Source organism: Bufo bufo, chromosome 7, assembly GCF_905171765.1.
Source record: "Bufo bufo chromosome 7, aBufBuf1.1, whole genome shotgun sequence".
NCBI classification, from domain to species: domain Eukaryota; kingdom Metazoa; phylum Chordata; class Amphibia; order Anura; family Bufonidae; genus Bufo; species Bufo bufo.
The window spans coordinates 169,200,399-169,221,525 of NC_053395.1; the positions used below are offsets into that span (position 1 = coordinate 169,200,399).

A 21,127-nucleotide genomic window follows, 5' to 3' on the forward strand; every position below is an offset into this window, starting at 1 on the left:
GTGCTGGATCTCCCAAATGTCAGCGCCATCCAGAGCAGGAGAGGAAGGTCTTTTATTAATTTTTTTTGTCCGATCTATAGTCTGATTAACAGTGGGAGGGGGAAGGGGATGAAGTCTCATCTGAGGTCTGATTAACAGTGTGTGTGTGTGTGTGTGCGTGTGGGGGGGGGTCTGATCTGAGGTCTGATTAAGGGTCTATTCACGCGTCCACAACTGTTATGCAGTCCGCAAATTGCGGATCCGCAAAACGCGGACACCGGCCGTGTGCGTTCCGCATTTTGCGGACCGCACATGGCCGGCACTATAATTGAAATGTCTTTTCTTGTCCGTGGCTGCGGACAAGAATAGGACATGTTCTATTTTTTTTGCGGGGTCGCGGAACGGAAGTGCTGTCCGCATCTTTTTCGGCCCCATTGAAAATGAATGGGTCAGCCCCCGTTCCGCAAAATTGCAGAACGGATGCGGACCCATTTTGCGTACGTGTGAATGGACCCTTACATTGGGGGTTAAGTCTGGTCTGAGTTCTGATTCCCATTGGAGGTCTTATCTGAGGTCTGATGAAGATTGGGGGTCTGATCTGAGGTGTGATTAAAAATATTTTTTCTTATTTTCCACCTCTAAAACCTAGGTGCATCCTATGGTCTAGTGAGTCTTATAAAGCGAAAAATAAGGTAAATACATTTCTACTGAATATATATTTCAGCAATGTAGCAATAAATCCCAGACATTACAATCCTGCATGAACCATAAATATATTTCTGTACTCCCCAAAGAAGACATTGCCTCATTCGCACACAGCACAATATACGAGGGGCATTACGGCTTAGTCAAGCACACACACTCCACATTAGCTCCGGCACGCACACACATACACACATTGCATCCAGCTCACATACCCACATTGTTCCTATCATTACATCTAATTGGTAAACATGATTGTGGAGCTGGGAGAACAGACACTTAACGAAAAGCAACAAAAAGGGAAAAAATGAAGTGAGAGAGAGAGAGAGAGAGAGTGTGCAGACCCCAGGGAATTACCAAATCAATTAACAACTAATTCAGGATGTAATTTCCGGATTGCCTCTTAGCACAAAACTGTATCTTTAATTTCTCAAGCAATAAGCATCATCCAGAGAGAGGGCTCTAACACACACTGACGCTTCAAATGAGTTTACAAGTATCTCTTTTTGATTGGCTATATAACATTATTTTCTTCACAGTTCGTTGACACTGCTGCCGAGTGCTTGGAAAGATTTAATTATACTGGTACAATCGTTAGCAGCTTTCAGTCCCATCCACAAGGACTCGTAATGAGTCTCTGTGACTCAACCAACGCTGGGTGACCAAATTATATGCGGCAAAGTGATACAATTCCGCTCCTAATGGGAAACTGTTTATGGGCCCCATTTAATAAAGATTTGTCCCAGAGGCTCTGGCGCGAGGCACTGGAAAAAGACATACAAACTTCTGTCCAGAGATCTGATCCATCTTCGGTGGTGGTGGCGGGCAGGGAGTAGAGGTCTGCCTGAAGTCCTGTATCACTGGTCTAAACTGGAGCTGTCAGTGAGCGGAAACACTTTATAGATTTATGAAAGCCTATCGCCAAAATGATCGATACGGTAAAATCTACTTATACATCTGATCCACCACCTGGGACAGTCTTAGGGCATCATAGAAAAATAATACCTTGAATGCATCCCAAAAAAACAATTGTATCCCCAAATAATGTGCAATGCAGCGAAGATAAGGGGACACATTACACATAGGACTTGCAAGCTCTGTTCTAGTCCACCGTCAAAGGATGTATAAGCATTAGAGGGCCGATCCAGAGGTGAGGAGGGGGAGCAGACACCCTGGCAGCTGATACCGCTAGAGCCACCTCCCATCTGCCAGCATGGATCTGCATGTCACCTTCCTTGCCTCATTTGTACCTCATTAACTGCCTCTGACTTAACAAGATTTATGCAAATGGCACCAGAGGAGCCTCTGCCTCCCACTGCAATCAGGCGTTCGCGATGTGCGGCTCTCTGCAGCCAAGAGAAGTGAGAGAAGTCAATACGGGAGGGAAGTGAGGACCTTACAGAACAGAGTGTGCGTGTATATATATATATATATATATATATATATATAAAAGTTGATGAGCAGCACACAAATCCAAAGTGGTGCAATTCCTTGAAACAGACCACGGACCCGTTCCTATTAGATATATGTAAAAAAAGGCCAAGGCACCACTCAAGTATCCGTAAAAGAAGGGTATTAATCACCCATGTGGAAACTGCAACGTTTCAGCTCACTCCATGGCTTGACAAAGGCTCCATGGAGAGCTGAAACGTTGCCGTTTCCACATGGGTGATTAAAATACCCTTTTTTTACGGATACTTGAGTGCTGCCTTGGCCTTTTTTACACACACACACACACACATATATATATATACACACACACCTATGAATGTATATGCTGTTAAAAAAAAAAGATACATACACAAAACAAAATAAAACACAAACATAAAATGTATCAGTTTTCAATTACATAGATGGATGACGGGAATTTCATGACCATGACTTTTTTCCTTTACATTACATGAATCACAAAATAAGATTTATTGTGCTGTGAAACGTTTAAAGATCTCAGGGCCACCGTCCTTTTGTACAATCGTCACCTTGTCATCTGCTACAGGAAAGTCGCCGGTGTCCGCAGGGAACACGCTGTTACTGCAATTTGCCTGTGATGTGGGAGAGTAGCGGGTTACATCTGAAAATGGCTGTGGCCTGTCAACTGCCCAAACTAATGAAAGAGATGTTGTGGGTCTTACCCCCTGCCGCAGAAACCTCATTGACAAATTAGTTCACAACACTAGCCGCTGAGGACGAGGTCTAATGATCAACTTATCAGCTTGAAAAACCTTTGGAAAGTTCCATGCTGCCATAATCAGTGCTGGTCTATATGGCGGCACCAACCTATACGACAGAAACCAAAACTCCTGTCGAGCTGTTAAAGACTCCCCAATGTCTGCCCCGGCAGGAATCACAAGTTGTATATCGGCTTTCTGCCTCGTTATGAAGCTCTCACACTCTCTCTGGATCCACACCAAAGCAGTTCCTCCTTGTTAGGCTACTAACGGCCTCTCCTGGGCTAACGTTTCCAAGCCTCAGCTCCTGCTGACTCTACCACGTCCCCCCCTTTTCCCTCCGCGTCACCAGAAAGGATTAATTAAGCCCGTTCATTAGGGCTGTAAACGCTCACTCGGGTAATGGAGGCCTAAATGAAACTGAACCTAATCAAAAGGTACAAGTACTTCATTAGCAAATTACAAACAGGGTCTTGCAGCTGACACGTTCAGTGTGGCTAATTGCCCGTCGGCCGTCAGAGGGGGGCTCAGATTACCAGCCAAATCAAGCCCGTGCGTGGTTATCAGAGGGGGGCTTCCAATCCCCCAGCAGACAGGCGCAGAGAGGCCCAATCAAAGCATTCTGCACAAAGGCGTCACTTTGAAGCTGCCTGGGCCTCGCTGCCTCCCCCTGAACAGCTCACTTCATTAGGGCCTGTTGTCACATGGCAGATCCCCTCCCCCTCTCACACCACCTCTTTATCCTAATGATCCCATTTTAATGTGCGCAGGATTCGTGCCTAATTGATGTCAAGTGAGCAACTCTTCCACATTCGGGGAGGGGGGGGCATCAAACGCGGTGCGGAGAGCGGGGGGCTCGGAGACGAGACCCCGAGCGTGGGCTCCTCTAATTACACACTGGAGCCAGGCGGAGGGAGGCGGAGGCAGGGAGGAAGCTTACCTGTTTAATTGGTATTGCTCGCCCGCTGCCGATGCTGTCTGCTCTGCTCTCTAGACCTTTCTTATCTTTGTCTGGGTCGCTCCCTTTTCGAGACTGAAAAGCAAAAGTTCACATCCCGTTAAAACCTCCACAAACACAGAGCGTCCGCTCTCCCGGCGCGCCTCCCGCCCCCCGTCAGAGCAGTCTGCTTCATTTAATCTGCCGTGGACACAGAAATAAGAACAGCAAGGTTAGATTGCGAGCTTCTGCAGAAAATAGTCGCCTTCCTGTGCCTCCGCTACTCAGTCAGCAAACTATTCATTAACCCTTCAGGGACATGGCACGGATACTCCTCAAGACTCATTCCCCGTTGCATTAACAATGTAATACCTACCAGGTGGGCGAGGAAGCGGAGGACTGTGTAGGATTTGGAGAATTTGCTTCTATTGCAGTTTTTATAAAATATAACGTGCTGAGAGGGGTCGCCCATGGATTTGGTCGGCAGCCTCTTCATACCACAAACAGACCCATAAGTGGTCAGCGAACATTTGTAATGATCACGGTCTTATGTAAATGAGCAAAATGACCTACAAAAATCTAGTTCATAGATTTAAAAAAAATTGACTGATCCCCCAAGCAAGTCTAAAAGTTCATGGTTACTGGTCAACTGCTTATTGGCAATCACTTAGCATGAAGGCACTTTGGCATTAACGGCTCGGTTTAATGTGGTTGAGAGATGAATGAAGGCACAGATTGATGGGGGCCATCTGCAGCAATCTCCCAAGCACATTTATAAACATGTTGATAATGATCCAATTAATATAATCCAGCGTATGTCATATGCTACCTGACTAATATTGTCACGGGTATACCTGCTTAGCTGTTTTGGGCTACAGAATCTCCTAATATCACAAATGGCATCACGTTGTGTTTGCCGTGTACATCAGTAAATGCTCCCGGCACTAGGTTTTCCAATACATGGGCACCTGCAATGTCTACTGTCAATGTAGATGCGTAGCGTACGAACATAAAATATAAGGAATGTGCCTTATGTCTGGCTTATTCATTGAGTGCTTTTTTCTTGACATATATGCCAAACAAAACACCAAATGTGATGTCTACAGAGGTTAAAGGACATGTACATCTTTGGGGGCAATTATTTTATTTATTTATTATTGCATTCCACACATTTTGAGCTAAAGATAATTTTTTCAGTTGGTCTTTATTAAAAATTTTGAGCCCCTTTCTCTGTAAGCCTTGAGATTCTCTAGTACCAGACTCTGTATTTCTACTATTTCCATAAACTGATGGTTCCTCATCTCTGTCCTTATAAGCACTCATTATAGCTAATTTCTTATCTCTCTTATAAGAATGTGGCTTAAGGTCGTTTTAGACAGCCAACCGTCCGATGTACAGCCAATTGTTAGGAAGGAAGCATTCCTTCCCGACAGTCAGCTGCTTGTTCAGTGAAGGGATCTCCTTCACAGTATGAGGACGAGGGAACGCTATTGCTATCCTTCGTCCCCATACAGAATCATTGTTTCTGGGCAGCAGATTGCTGTTTAGACAGCACAATCTACTGCCCAGAAACTATGATTGGTGGTGTCTAGGAACAACGGAATCCCTCGAAAAACTAGCGTTTCGCTTGTTCATCGGGTGATCGGAAGCACATTTAGATGGGCAGATTGTCGGGAACAAATGTTCATTTTCGATAATCTATCCGATTATTGGGCAGGGTAAATGTGCCATAAAATAAAGCTTGTATTGGACAGGCACATCAGCAAGCAATTGTCGGGAGGGAAGTGCTCCCTCCCAACAATCACTTGCTAACTAGCGGAGGAAACCGCTGCTATTACATGCAGCCATTTCCTCCGCAGCATGGGGAGGAGAGGTCACTATGCCATCGCTCGTCCCCATACTGTCTAGTGGTTTGCCAGAGGCAGATCGATGATAGACCGCACGATCTGCCGCCGGAAAGAGCGAATATCGGAATTTCCCGTTCTCGTTTATCGGGCAATTGGCAGCAAGATTATCGCCTAAAATATCAGCCAGTGTCATACAGCCTTAAGTGTTGAAGACATTTTAGTAATTTAGAGATAAGGTTTATTAGATGAAGTGAAAGTACAATTCACACAGCCAGACAGTTAACCCTTTGTGGCAGAACGGCTGAATATTTTTAATAAGGACCTACTGAAAAAATTATTTTTAGCCCAAAATGAGTAAAATGGAAACCTAAAAAAATTGGCCCTGAAGGTGTACATAGCCTTTATTCTAGCCTGTAGCATTTATCACTGGGTTGTTTTTTGGGGGAATCTGGGTTGTCTTTTTGGTGACTGGTGGGGTTTCAGAAGTTGGATCCTCATCAATGTAGCATTTATCATCTATCCAGTGGACAAATGGTAAATTCTTCAGATTGGAAAATGGTGGTCCAGACTCTGTCTCCTGTTTCAAAATGCCTGATCTTTTGAAAAAATGAACACTTGTCTGGTAGTGGCTTAGGCTAGCTTCACACATCAGTTGTGTCCAGCCAGGTATTTTAGGTCCGGAGTCAGACACAAATCTGGCGTCTATACACTGATAGAGGTGGGCAGAAAAATGCTGCATGCAGTGTTTTTCTGTCCAGTGCTATTTGGCAACCGGCATCATAACTGATGCGCCAGATGTACGTTCATGATCCCATAGACAACTATGGGATCAGTTCTGGCACAGTTCCCCTCAAGCATTTTCTGATCCACCCCGGAAGGGGACTGAGCCGGATAGCTGAACAAATGTGTAGGGGGCCTTATTCTACTCTCTCCCTATTAAGAAAACATGTATGTTCAGCCTAACCGAGTGTGCATGCATTAGGAGGGATAGCTGCGGGCCAAATTAGTGCTTGGCCATCAGCTATATAAGGTGTATTGATCCTTAACATGGGCAGAGAATCCGCCAGATAATCACCGAGTGCTCATAGGAACACTCGTTAGCGATTATCTGGCGGTGTAAAGGTGCTGCCAATTACCTGCTGAACAAGCGAAACACTCTTTCATTGGGTAATGGAATCGTTTGTGTAGGCACCTAAATTGGCATTTGCCATCTAAGCACACGCTGCCGGCAAACAAGTCTATATGGGGACAGGCGATGGCCGCAGCCATTGCCTGTGGAAGAGATCGCTGCAAGTAAATGCAGAGGTCTCCTCCACTGCTTTGAGAAACACTGCAAAATAATATACACTGCTCAAAAAAATAAAGGGAACACTTAAACAACACAATGTAACTCCAAGTCAATCACACTTCTGTGAAATCAAACTGTCCACTTAGGAAGCAACACTGAGTGACAATCAATTTCACATGCTGTTGTGCAAATGGGATAGACAACAGGTGGAAATTATAGGCAATTAGCAAGACACCCCCAATAAAGGAGTGGTTCTGCAGGTGGTGACCACAGACCCCTTCTCAGTTCCTATGCTTCCTGGCTGATGTTTTGGTCACTTTTGAATGCTGGCGCTGTTTTCTCTTTAGTGGTAGCATGAGACGGAGTCTACAACCCACACAAGTGGCTCAGGTAGTGCAGCTTATCCAGGATGTAACATCAATGCGAGCTGTGGCAAGAAGGTTTGCTGTGTCTGTCAGCGTAGTGTCTAGAGCATGGAGGCGCTACCAGGAGACAGGCCAGTACATCAGGAGACGTGGAGGAGGCCGTAGGAGGGCAACAACCCAGCAGCAGGACCGCTACCTCCGCCTTTGTGCAAGGAGGAACAGGAGGAGCACTGCCAGAGCCCTGCAAAATGACCTCCAGCAGGCCACAAATGCTCAAACGGTCAGAAACAGACTCCATGAGGGTGATATGAGGGCCCGACGTCCACAGGTGGGGGTTGTGCTTACAGCCCAACACCGTGCAGGACGTTTGGCATTTGCCAGAGAACACCAAGATTGGCAAATTTGCCACTGGCGCCCTGTGCTCTTCAGATAAAAGCAGGTTCACACTGAGCACATGTGACAGACGTGACAGAGTCTGGAGACTCCGTGGAGAACGTTCTGCTGCCTGCAACATCCTCCAGCATGACCGGTTTGGCATTGGGTCAGTAATGGTGTGGGGTGGCATTTCTTTGGAGGGCCGCACAGCCCTCCATGTGCTCACCAGAGGTAGCCTGACTGCCATTAGGTACCGAGATGAGATCCTCAGACCCCTTGTGAGACCATATGCTGGTGCGGTTGGCCCTGGGTTCCTCCTAATGCAAGACAATGCTAGACCTCATGTGGCTGGAGTGTGTCAGCAGTTCCTGCAAGACGAAGGCATTGATGCTATGGACTGGCCTGCCCGTTCCCCAGACCTGAATCCAATTGAGCACATCTGGGACATCATGTCTCGCTCTATCCACCAACGTCACGTTGCACCACAGACTGTCCAGGAGTTGGCAGATGCCAGGGAGGAGATCCCTCAGGAGACCGTCCGCCACCTCATCAGGAGCATGCACAGGCGTTGTAGGGAGGTCATACAGGCACGTGGAGGCCACACACACTACTGAGCCTCATTTTGACTTGTTTTAAGGACATTACATCAAAGTTGGATCAGCCTGTAGTGTGTTTTTCCACTTTAATTTTGAGTGTGACTCCAAATCCAGACCTCCATGGGTTGAAAAATTTGATTTCCATTTTTTTATTTTTGTGTGATTTTGTTGTCAGCACATTCAACTATGTAAAGAACAAAGTATTTCAGAAGAATATTTAATTAACTCAGATCTAGGATGTGTTATTTTTGTGTTCCCTTTATTTTTTTGAGCAGTGTATAATGAGAGGTCCCATAAAGGTCAAATAGACCAGAATATTTCTGTAAGGAAACAGCTTGACTACACAGCTCAGGGATGGCAGATTTTCATAAATGCACCTTCATCATTCCTTAAGATACTATACATTTAATGTCATATACACGTTATGGTATAATCGCTTCAACCGCTCATTATTCACTTGCATTTGAGCAATCATCAGTCTGTATAAGTGGGCCTTAGTAAATTGAAATACATATAATTCCCTTTGAACTGCAATGAAACTGTTTCTGTGAAAGAAAAAGGTTGTGGTGAACCATCATCACCATTCATGCATCTGTTCTTTCTATATAGGTCTGGGCAGCACGGTGGCTCAGTGGCTAGCATTGGTTACTTGCAGCGCTGGGGTTCTAAGTACAAATATGACCAAGGACAACATCTGCATGGAGTTTGCATGTTCTACCCGTGTTTCCGTGAGTACTCTAGGTCAGGTATGCTCAACCTGCGGCCCTCCAGCTGTTGTAAAACTACAACTCCCATCATGCTCGGCTGTAGGCTGATAGCTGTAGGCTTTCCAGGCATGCTGGGAGTTGTAGTTTTGCAACCACTGGAGAGCCGCGGGTTAAGCATCCCTGCTCTAGGTACTCCGGTTGCCGCCACTCCAAAAGCCATACTGATGGGAAATTTAGATTGTGACTGCAATGATCATGTCTGTAAAGCGCTGTGGAATATGTCAGCGCTATATAAGTGATTGATGAAAATAAATGAATACGCTGTGGGGGTAATTATTTTCTATTCTGCACAAACAGTTTTGTTAGCCTATGATTTCTTTAGGAGCCAGTAATATCCTGGCAGCACTGTGCAGTGTACCTTAAGGTGGACAGACAAGGTTTCATTTTTCTTTTTTTAACTTTATTTTTCAGAAGTACGACTTTATTTTTATACTAGTTAGGCCTCTTGCACATGAACGTATTTTCATTCCGTGTCCGTTCTGTTTTGCGGACCATATACGGAACCATTCATTTCAATGGGTCCGCAAAAAAAAAAAAAAACGGAAGGTACTCTGTGTGCCTTCCGTTTCGCAAAGAAATAGAACATGTCCTATTATTGTCCGCATTATGGACAAGGATGGAACTGTTCTATTAGGGGCCAGCTGTTCCGTTCTGCAAAATACAGAATGCACACGGATGTCATCCGTATTTTTTGCGGATCGCAAAATACATACGGTCGTGTGCAAGAGGCCTAAGGCTGCATAAAAGTCATACAACAGAGCGCTGTATATCTTCTACACTTGCATAAGAACACTCCTTAAATAAAACATTCTAGAACACCCTCTAAAATATGTCTGGACAACTAAAGCCAACCATACACATGAGAAAACTGTCAGCCAAATGCTCATTTTTTTGTCATCAGCTTTTTTTCCCAGTCCTACCATACATGTGCATGCTCGGCCAAGCATGCGTGTATTAGAGAAAGTGGCTGCCAGACTCTTCTCATCGAGAACAAAAGCATCAGGAAAAAGGATTGAATTGTTGAGAAGGGCACAAAAATTTACAAATTGTGCAAAAATAAACTTTTTGTTTTTTAACACAAAATTTACAACTTTTTTTTTTTAACCGTCACAAATAAAGTAGACCAGGAATGTATGGGCCCATGAGAGTTCTGGGAACTATTTATGGGGTCATTTACCAAACTGGTGTAATGTAGAACTGGCTTAGTTGCCCATAACAACCAATCAGATCCCACCTTTCATTTTCCAAAAGAGCTGTCAAAAATAAAAAGGTGGAATCTGATTGGTTGCTATGGGCGACTAACCCAGTTCTACTTTACACCAGTTTGATAAGTGCTTTCTCTCTGATGATGGAGATAAGTATTAGCAAAAGTACTTGGCAACCAATTTCCTCTCTTTACCTATAAAAAATATGCCTTCTCTGCTACTTCAAGCACTACTGAGTGTCCCTAATACTGTGCTGGTAATACAGAGCTCCTAAACCTCTGGAAGACACCATGCTACCTGCAGCCACCACTAGATGGAGCTTACTGCATACAGTGATATTCCTTTATCTAAAATGGATCTGTCAGCTTGAGGGTCCCTACACACCTGAAATTTGCTATGGTGTTTTGTTACCTGCAAAAAAACTGCAGAACAAGGGTTTTATTTTTGCTGTAGTTTTGGTGGTGCGTATTTTGTACACTGTGTGTTTGACCACTTGTATTTTCTTCACGGCATTCCCCCCTATGAAGAATGTGTTCAAAATGTCTGAAAAAAGTGCCAAAAACCACAGCATGCTGCCCTTTTCAAATGGAGCAAGAAAGACAAACAACGGCAGCTAACTAACAAAAACGCCAGTAGAAAATCTGGAGATGGCATTTCTACTTCAAAAAGTGCACGCGCAGGAAAAACCTGTGTAAAAGCACCCTAAGGCCTCGAGTTCTCTGTCCGGATGTGATGCGTGTAATGAAAGGATAGCATCCGGACTGAATCCTGACCCATTCATTTCAATGGGTCTGTGCACACGAGTGTGGTTTTTCAGACTGGTGTGTTCTTTTTACCTGATTGTGCCAATATTCTATGTGAGTGAGCAATAGACGTCATACTCACAAGTCGCTGGTACAAAACCTTTAGTTTCTTTTATTTCTTTACTTCATTCCGATCTAAAATGGTACATCGTGAAGGGCGCTGAGACAGACCTCGCAGATGGGACACAAACCCACAATCTCTGGCTTAGAATCCCGTCTGCGAGGTCTGTCTCAGCGCCCTTCACGACGTACCATTTTAGATCGGAATGAAGTAAAGAAATAAAAGAAACTAAAGGTTTTGTACCAGCGACTTGTGAGTATGACGTCTATTGCTCACTCACATAGAATATTGGCACAATCAGGTAAAAAGAACACACAAGTCTGCAAGTTTGAAAGACTCGTTAGTGCTCGGTTAGGCCTCATACACGACCGTACGTATTTTGCAGTCCGCAAAAAATACGAATGACGTCCGTTTGCATTCCGCATATTACGGAACAGCTGGCCCCTAATAGAACTGTACTATCCTTCTCCGTAATGCGGATAATAATAGGACATGTTCTATTATTTGCGGAACAGAAATACGGACATACGGAAACGGAATGCACTTCTGTTTTTCTGCGGACCTATTGAAATGAATGGTTCCGTATACGGCTTGCAAAAAAAACTGAACGGACAGGGAAAGAAAATACATTTGTGTGCATGAGGCCTTAAGCAGAGCTCCTGGTGTGGTGACTGAAGTGCTTCATATTATACATGAGCATGGTTTACCACTGACCGTCTCTACATTCAGGAAAAATCGCATGTTCTATAGTGTGCATTTTTCATGCAGCTATAGCTTCATAGAAGTGAATGGGAAAAAACAAAAGGCATCTGGATGCAATGTGTTTTACACTGATGGTCAGTAGGAGATGTTGAGTATTATCCTTTACGCGTATGAAAAATGCATCAAAAAACACAGTCGCAGACAAAACTGATTACACTTATGTGCAAAACCATCAGTTTTTCTTGGAAAAGACCCTGAATCCAGTATCGCTTTTAGGATACTTTTACACCTGTGTTCGGTGCGGATCCGTCTTGTATCTGCACAGACGGATCCGCACCTATAATGCAAACGCTTGTATCCGTTCAGAACGGATCAGTTTCCATTATTCATTAAAAAAAAGTCTAAGTCAAAACGGATCCGTCTTGACTTACATTGAAAGTCAAAGGGGGACAGATCCGTTTTCAATTCCACCATATTGTGTCATTGACTTACATTGTAAGTGAGGACGGATCCGTTTGGCTCCGCATCGTCAGACGGACACCAAAACGCTGCAAGCTGCGTTTTAGTGTTCGCCTCAAAAGCGGAGCGGAGACCAAAGACAGCCAAATTGATGCATTCTGAACGGATCCTTATCCATTCAGAATGCATTGGGGCTGAACTGATCCGTTTTGGGCCGCTTGTGAGAGCCCTGAAACGGATCTCACTAACGGACCCAGAAACGCCAGTGTGAAAGTAGCCTTATGTGAAATAAGCCTAATCCAAGCTGAAGGTTTATGGGATATATGAAAAGCCACTCAATTCTTACCAAACTGATAAGAATATGGCTTAAATGAGTGTTAACGAGTTGTCAGGACTTCAAAGATAAGGGTTACAGATTGAGTCATCAGAGTTCCTGTCTGACGTGACAGAAAGCAATAGCCTAGACATAGGAAGAAACTGAAAATGAATAAAATGCAATAATAAAAAATTGTCCCCAAGGGTGTCCATAGCCTTTAACCCTTTTCCCTAAAGCTACATGCACACGACCGTGCTGTTTTTTGCGGTCCGCAAACCGCGGATCCGCAAAAAACGTAAGCCGCCCGTGTGCCTTCCGCAATTTGCGGAACGGAACGGGCGGCCCATTGTAGACATGCCTATTCTTGTCCGCAAAACGGACAAGAATAGGACATGCTATATTTTTTTTTTGCAGGGCCACGGAACGGTGCAACGGATGCAGACAGCACACGGAGTGCTGTCCGCATCTTTTGCGGCCCCGTTGAAGTGAATGGGTTCGCATCCGAGCCGCAAAAAAGGCAGCTCGGATGCGGACCAAAACAACGGTCATGTGCATGAGGCCTAACACTGCACAACTATATTGGCGTCAGGGACTTTAAAGATGGCGTCCACTCCATCTTGACACAGCAGACACTAGGGGCTAATGTCTGTGATTGGCAATCACGCTGATCACAGACATTTAACCCCTCAGATGCTGAGGTCATATGTGGCCACTGCATCTGAGAGGTGAAACACCCAGGAGTGGGTACTCCCAGGCTGGACCACTTCCCCCATGCGGTGATCAGGGGACTCATTGGTTGAAATTGAAATCCCTGGTCTTCGTGAGAAAAAAAAAAAAAAAAAAGGGCTCTCAGAGTTGCAGTTCCTATGGAGCCCTGCAGGTGGCAAGGGCTCCATAAGAACACAGCAACAGAGCAAGGAATTGCTTTACCAATTCAATGCAATCAATTCTAGAAGTAATTTACCTAGGGTGACTTAAAAAATGATTAAAGAAAAAAAAAAGGTCTTAAAAATATATAAAACTTCAAATCACTCACCTTTTGCCAGATTAAAAATAATATTAATAATAAAAAAAAAAACAATTCATGGGCATTGCCACGTACAAAAATGCACCTACTCTTAAAATATTTACCCCATAAGGTGAACACATCACCTCCCCGACAGAATTGAATAAAAACTCATCAAAATGTCATACACACACCAAAACGGTATCAATAAAAACGTAAGATCGCAACGCAAAAAATGACCCCTCATATCCGTAGACGTAAATATAAAAACTTATGGTTTTTTCCCCAATTCCACCCCATTTGCCTTTACAAGGGTCAGTATTTTGAGCTGACAGATCTGCTTTACTGTATAAACAGTTTACAGCTGGCTTCTGAGCTCCCTCTAGTGGTGGCTGCACGCAGACAGGTTGTTACCTTTGAAACCTATATATATGTGTGGGGTTTAAAGAAATATTTCCCAGTAACTACAACTATCCCTCATCCAAAGGAGGAGGATAAATGTCTGATCACTGGTTCCAACTGCGCAATCAGCATCTTCACGTCATCAATGAGACCACCAATTGGCTGGCAGCAGTCACATGAGTGTACACAGAAAGCCATCACTTTCAGTCCAGCAGGGCTTTTTTAAAAATGGTCTAGGCCTGTGATTGCTAACCCCTGGCACTCCAGCTGTGGTAAAACTACAACTCCCAAGATGCACACTTTGGCTGTTCTCAGAACTCCATAGAAATGCTGGGAGACATAGTTTCACCACAGCTGGAGTGCCGGAGGTTAGCCATCAGTGGTCTAGACCAGGCATCCTCAAACTGCGGCCCTCCAGCTGTTGCAAAACTACAACTCCCAGCATGCCCGAACAGCCTACAGGTATCAGCCTACAGCAGGGCATTGTGGGAGTTGTAGTTTTACAACAGCTGGAGGGCCGCAGTTTGAGGATGCCCGGTCTAGACTCTGTTATTTTTTATGGGTCTTCGAAACCCCTTCAGTGTAGTTAGTGAAAAAAAAACACCTTTAGGGCTCTGTAATAGAAAACTGTGGACCTAACCGATATAAAATACATGTGTTTACCTTACTTTTCTCTTAGGCTACTTTCAAACTTGCGTTTAAATTTTCCGGTATTGAGATCCGTCATAGGATCAATGGGGACAAAACGGAACTGAACAGAACAGAGCACACCAGAATGCATTCCGTTCGGTTTGGTTGCGTTCCCATACCGGAGAGCAAACCGCAGCAGCGGTTTTCTTTCCGTCCTGAGATGCTGAGCAAAACGTCAATGGGGACAATCAGACACAATAGAAAACGGATCCGACCCCCATTGACTTTCAATGGAGTTCATGACGGATCCGTCTTGGCTATGTTAAAGATAATACAATCGGATCCGTTCATAACGGATGCAGATGGTTGTATTATCAGTAACGGAAGCGTTTTTTTTAACCCTGCCGGATCCAGCAAAAACGCTAGTGTGAAAGTAGCCTTAGCCTGAATTATGAAGAAAAAAATAAATAAACTTTTGCATTACTCTGTTGGGCAACATAAAAGTTTTTTTTTTCTAATGCTTTGTGGTCATCTTGCTTTACTCTTGAGATATCTGAAGCCAAGAGGAAAGATACGGAATGACACATCTGTATATAACAAAGAATTTCCTATTCAGGTTACAAAAAGCACAAGAGCGGGCATTCACCAGGACCGAATTTGTATCACTGGTATTAGAGGCAAGCAGCAGCCCTGTACTTTATGGAACTATAAAGTATGCCCAGACAGTGGAGATTTATTATAAGGATGAAGAAGTACATTTCTCACTTCAGTAGTCAACCGTGACTGCTCCACCCCATTACTGAAACTCTTAACAATCCCTGGGGATACTATATCACTCCGTACACATCCTTACACAACCCCAATCATATTGCATGTCTTCATCATTAATATTATTATCTTTTGAAAGAAACAAGATATATTTTTTGAGGTTTGTCGGGGCATGAGTTTTGAGGAGTCTGGTCCACCTTGTGCTGACAGAGAACGATAGACTGCTTTTCCATGCAACGTTCTATGTGAATTTCCTAAACCCGATGAGTCTTTTGATTTCTGCTGCCACCTGGTGGTGGTAAGTGGTGTGAACTGCTAAAACTCATCTTTGGCCACAATTTTTATATGGAGAAACTGCTCCTATGTGGCCTATTGTGGATGATATTTGGTGATAAGATGCTGCACACATGGCCTTCATAAAATATGTCAAAACTACTATAAAAAGACAAACCATGGCTTCATCTGTGCGCTAATCACATGGTCTCCGGACAGAAGTCAGCAAGCCAAGCACTGCGTACTTACCGTGAACAGGTTAGACCTCCGTTTTGACTGTTTGCGCACTGGAGTAGGCGTACTGGCTGTTGGCGGTACGTCGATTCTTAGTTCTTTTTGACTAGTGCTGGGAGTGGAAGGGACCGACGAAGAATAATCACTCAGGCTGCCTCCTCCATTACTTGTCTGCGCAAAAAGGATAGCACAAGGACATCACAAAACTATATATATATATTTATATTTATAGTTCCATAATATCCGGATATCCAAACGCTGCCCATACACATGATAATATCTCCTATGGACAGATGTACACTGATATACAGCTTACCTGGCTTATATGTACAGCTGAGACTTGTGCTGAGCACACCGATGTGTGGCTGGGCGAGTTCGGTAGAGACTTGCAGGGACCAATGGAGAGCTGCTGCTTCTTACGAGTCGCTACAATCTTCTGGGCGACTGCAGAAATACAGGAGAGAAGCAAAGGGTGAGTAGCGTTCAGCTGAGACACAAAGTAACTGGAGACAGTAAACTGCTTGTGTGAACCTGGCCTAACATGGACAGTACAAGGCAGGTAGGGAGAGATTTGTGGGACCACACATGCATGCAATGGGTATTTCTCCCATAGAACTCACCGGTCCCAAACCCACTGAACGGATCCACTCTGCATGTGGCTGCTGACAACTCCTACTGCAGCAAGAATTGTTGTCATGTCAATTCTTTTTTTTTCCACAATGCAGAATTCACGTGGATAAGGGTCCATTCACACGTTAGTATGTGTTTTTTTCAGATCTGCAAAACACGGACACCGGCAACGTGCGTTCCGCATTTTGTGGACCGCACTTTGCCGGCACTCTCATAGAAAATGTGTTTTCTTGTACGCAATTGCGGACAAGAATAGGACATGTTCTATTGTTTTGCGGATCTGGAAGTGCGGATCCAGAAGTGCGGATCCAGAAGTACGGATGCGGACAGCACATTCCAGCCCCATTGAAAATGAATGGGTCTGCACCTGTTCCGCAAAATTGCAGAACGGATGCGGATCCATTTTGCAGACGTGTGAATGGACCCTGAAGGCGAGCCATATGCACTTAGGGAGGGTTCACATCACGTGATATGCCTCCGTTTGACGTATAAGTTACAAAAAAAAAGGATACAAAAATGCAGCACACCACGTTCTGCACAGTCCGGTAGAAAAAAATAAAAATAAAAAAAAGTATACATTTTCTTGCAATAGAACTCTATGGTGAATATATGCCACTGTACGGCCTAACATACACCTTTTTTGTATACGTTAAAAGGACGGGAAAAACATGATGTGAACCCAGCCTAATGGTGTGTTTCCCAATTGAATACAATGGTAAGCATAATGTAACTTTTATTTTTTCAGAAAATGCATCAAAAATCTGCATTAAAACGCTGTTGTACATGCCCGAATACATTTTTAGTAATCATTTCCGGTTGCTTAGGCTGGGTGCATAGATTACTTTTCCTCCGGGTACTTGATAAGTAATTATAAGTAGGGCGCATGCACGTGGCAGAGTGCAGTGTACAGAGTCTGTACGGCTCCTTATCGGGGAGTATGCTCTAAACGTGATACCATAGGGTGCCTGACGGAGCTTGCCACAATTTTCTTCGGACAGATTCATTCATCTGTATGCCTCAATAGTAAAATGGAGGTATAGTAGAGGACGAATCGCTATGGCCGCCCTATTAGGGCTCTGTATAAAACACAGTCATAACACACCCATGTGCATGAGCCCTAGATCATATTAGTAGTGGAAGCAGTGATATTGATCACCACAATCATCACATGTAACATAATATTCACAAATTAATTATTTTACAATTAAAAAGAAACTGTAATGGGTCTTGGTGGCTGCCCATCAACATTACCACGGGAAGCAAATAACATACCAGCAAGTGTAGTGTCATTTTACCCTGCAAAGCTGTAAAACATCCAGACATATATTTCACGTACATTAAAAGATTCTCATGAAAGGCAGCACAGGTCCGGCTTATAGGAGACTGCGCCTTTAACGGCGACATTAAAGCCATACATAGTTTTTGGTAGACAGTACTCCGCCCCCATTGCCCCCTGAGCTTTGCTCGGCCAGAGCAATGAATCCTACATTAGCCATAAAACATCCCCCCCTCCCAAAACCTGACACTCTCTCCTGGCCTCCCTCCCTTTCTCGCAACATTAAAACAAATTTATCTTCATTTATGTCGCAATTACCTCTCCGGGTTGTTAATTTGCTGGAAATGGAGCTATTCTTTAATTGCTCCTATTAATGGGGGGATTTAAATGCGCTTGTAATAAGCTGTTACCTTCAGTATGGGACAAAGTCACCCGCAGCATATCAGACGAGAGCGCAATTCTCCAGGGTAACAGGTCTACGCCTCAACAAAACAGGGGAGCGACGAAAAGTCAGACGGCCTTGTCGCACACAGGTCGAGATTAGGGCTGTAGGGCAGCGCTCGGTTCAAAGGGTTAAACCGGCAGCCATCACATGCCTTCTTAGTAATAAGAGTTAAGTGATGTTTTACTAAAATGTATTTAGCAGAAATGAAATGTAGACACAGAGGTGCACTAAATCCCCCCCCCCTTTTGCTGGACGGCACTTGACGGCGCGGCACCTCTCGCCCTCTCTACCCGCATAGTGTTAACTTACAATACGAGCGTATTAAAAATGTAAGCTGCCTTTTCTCAGAGCAATTTTCCTGCTAAACGTCTGTTTCCAGGGGACAGATCTTGGAGATGAAGCTCGGAGCGCAGGAGAGATTTATAGCTGAGGAGGAAAGTCCTCCTACCCCTGATCTAGAGAGCTGGTCCTAATAGCCCACGTTTATGGATTTATAAGGCACTTAATGGGAAATTGCAGCAAAATAGGAGCAGAGTCAGCTGGAGACAGAATGTCACACTAATACCCAATTAATATAGTAGCCAGCTTCAAGTGATAAACGGATGGATAGATATTGATATATTTATGTATGCACCCACACTGGGATAAGTAAAGCATACATTTATACACAGGCTCAGACACTATACACAGTGTCCTATGGGAAGAGCCCAGGGACTGACAGTACACACCGCAGGGCTCACAGACATTCAACTTCACTGGGTTCACATTTTATAATGCGGAAAAGTTGTTCTCCTTGTGCTAAATTCATCTCTACGATTCCACTAACATGATATTTAAATTTTTCCCCCAAAAAAATTTGAATGAACAATGAGGAAAGCTGGGAGGCAATCCGCACTAACGGGGAAAAGCAACAACATAAGAAAAGGCGAAATAAAATGGTGGCTAATCTACGTGTGGATCCGCGGCATGACGTACTTTTACTGCAATTCAAGGGAATCCGCTGCAGGGGTTTTTCTAGGCTTATTTCAACTGTGTGGGTATAAACTTAACTGGAGAGAAAAACTCTAAAGACCTGGAATGGATTTATTTCGGCAGGGGCAGGGATTTTCAAACAATATACTAATATTTTCCTAATTAGACAAAACTAAAAAAAATTGGCACATATTGACGTATTAGGCCACGAGCCGTCGGATGAGCCTAAGAAAGAAGGGCCTATAACACCAAGTAATGTGGTGCAAGAAATGTATGGCAGTTTTTTCATACAATTCTCCCACTGTCTGTATGTACTGCACGGTGACCAGTAAGAGAGACACTCCCTATATGTACACATACTGGTATATGAGACACACTGCTTACACGTCAAATAAACTGGTATACGAGCCATACTGCGCTATATGTAGAATCACTTACATAACAGACACTCTATATGTAAAACTGGTATAGGAGACACACTGCCTATATGGAGACATACTGACACTATGGAGACATACTGGTATAGGAGACATACTGACACTATGGAGACATACTGGTATAGGAGACATACTGGTATAGGAGACATACTGACACTATGGAGACATACTGACACTATGGAGACATACTGGTATGAGGACACATACTGACACTATGGAGACATACTGGTATAGGAGACATACTGACACTATGGAGACATACTGGTATAGGAGACATACTGACACTATGGAGACATACTGGTATAGGAGACATACTGGTATAGGAGACATACTGACACTATGGAGACATACTGACACTATGGAGACATACTGGTATAGGAGACATACTGACACTATGGAGACATACTGGTAAGGGAGACATACTGGTATAAGAGACATACTGGTATAGGAGACATACTGGTATAGGAGACATACTGACACTATGGAGACATACTGGTATAGGAGACATACTGACACTATGGAGACATACTGGTATAAGAGACATACTGGTATAGGAGACATACTGACACTATGGAGACATACTGGTATAGGAGACATACTGACACTATGGAGACATACTGGTATAGGAGACATACTGGTATAGGAGACATACTGACACTATGGAGACATACTGGTATAGGAGACATACTGACACTATGGAGACATACTGGTATAGGAGACATACTGACACTATGGAGACATACTGGTTTAGGACACATACTAACTAGGTGTAGACATACTGGTATGAGGACACATACTGACTATGTAAATGGAATTGTATAACAGGCAACTCAACCATCCAGAACTGCACCGATATGAGACATAATAGGCAAGATATTGATTGTGTTACAATCACTTATTGATTATCTCAAATAGTGTGTAAATTCATATATAATTAAATTTATTAAGATATTGCTTTCTAATATAAAAATATATAAAGGGTATAAAAAAATATATAAAAGGTATATACAAAATACTGTGAATTAATCAATGGATAGTCCTATTGTAGTTTTGATTTCGTTTATTGTGTCCATATAGGTATAGATATATCCAAAACGGCATTGATCCAAATAGGAAGAAAAAAAAAAAAGAGAAAAAAAAGGAGAAGATTGTTCCAGTGATCGGTGAAAAATATAAAAATAAAGTGGGAAAAAAATTATAGAAAATAATGAGAGGTTAGAAAAATATAAACTTGTTCCTAAGATGCAGGTATAATTAAAGTGAAAGTCGCAGCAATGATTATAGTGATGCTAGATTGTGCCGATAGGTTTCCTTTACATTTAGATGTTATATCCACTGTATTTATAATATTTAGTATCATATATAGAAGGTAAAACGATACTTAGGTTAGCTACAATGTCGCTGATTTACCGTACTGACGGCTTTGGTATAGGTTTCCTCCCGGCTGTGTCCATGCAGCGGCGTGTAAGTGTCTGTATCCTGGA

The 21,127-nt window shown here is 43.6% G+C and overlaps 1 protein-coding gene across 2 annotated transcripts in view; it reads right to left on the bottom strand.

Annotated features, from left to right (window-relative positions):
* The window catches only part of AGAP1 (ArfGAP with GTPase domain, ankyrin repeat and PH domain 1), a 405,970-nt gene that overhangs the window by 127,492 nt on the left and 257,351 nt on the right, over positions 1-21,127 (bottom strand). For both annotated transcript variants that reach the window (XM_040441790.1, XM_040441789.1), the window contains exons 7-9: positions 16,200-16,327; positions 15,899-16,054; positions 3,790-3,882 (exon numbers count right to left, since the gene is read on the bottom strand). In XM_040441790.1, the coding sequence (XP_040297724.1) occupies positions 3,790-3,882; positions 15,899-16,054; positions 16,200-16,327 (377 nt within the window). The remainder of the gene's footprint in view (positions 1-3,789; positions 3,883-15,898; positions 16,055-16,199; positions 16,328-21,127) is intronic.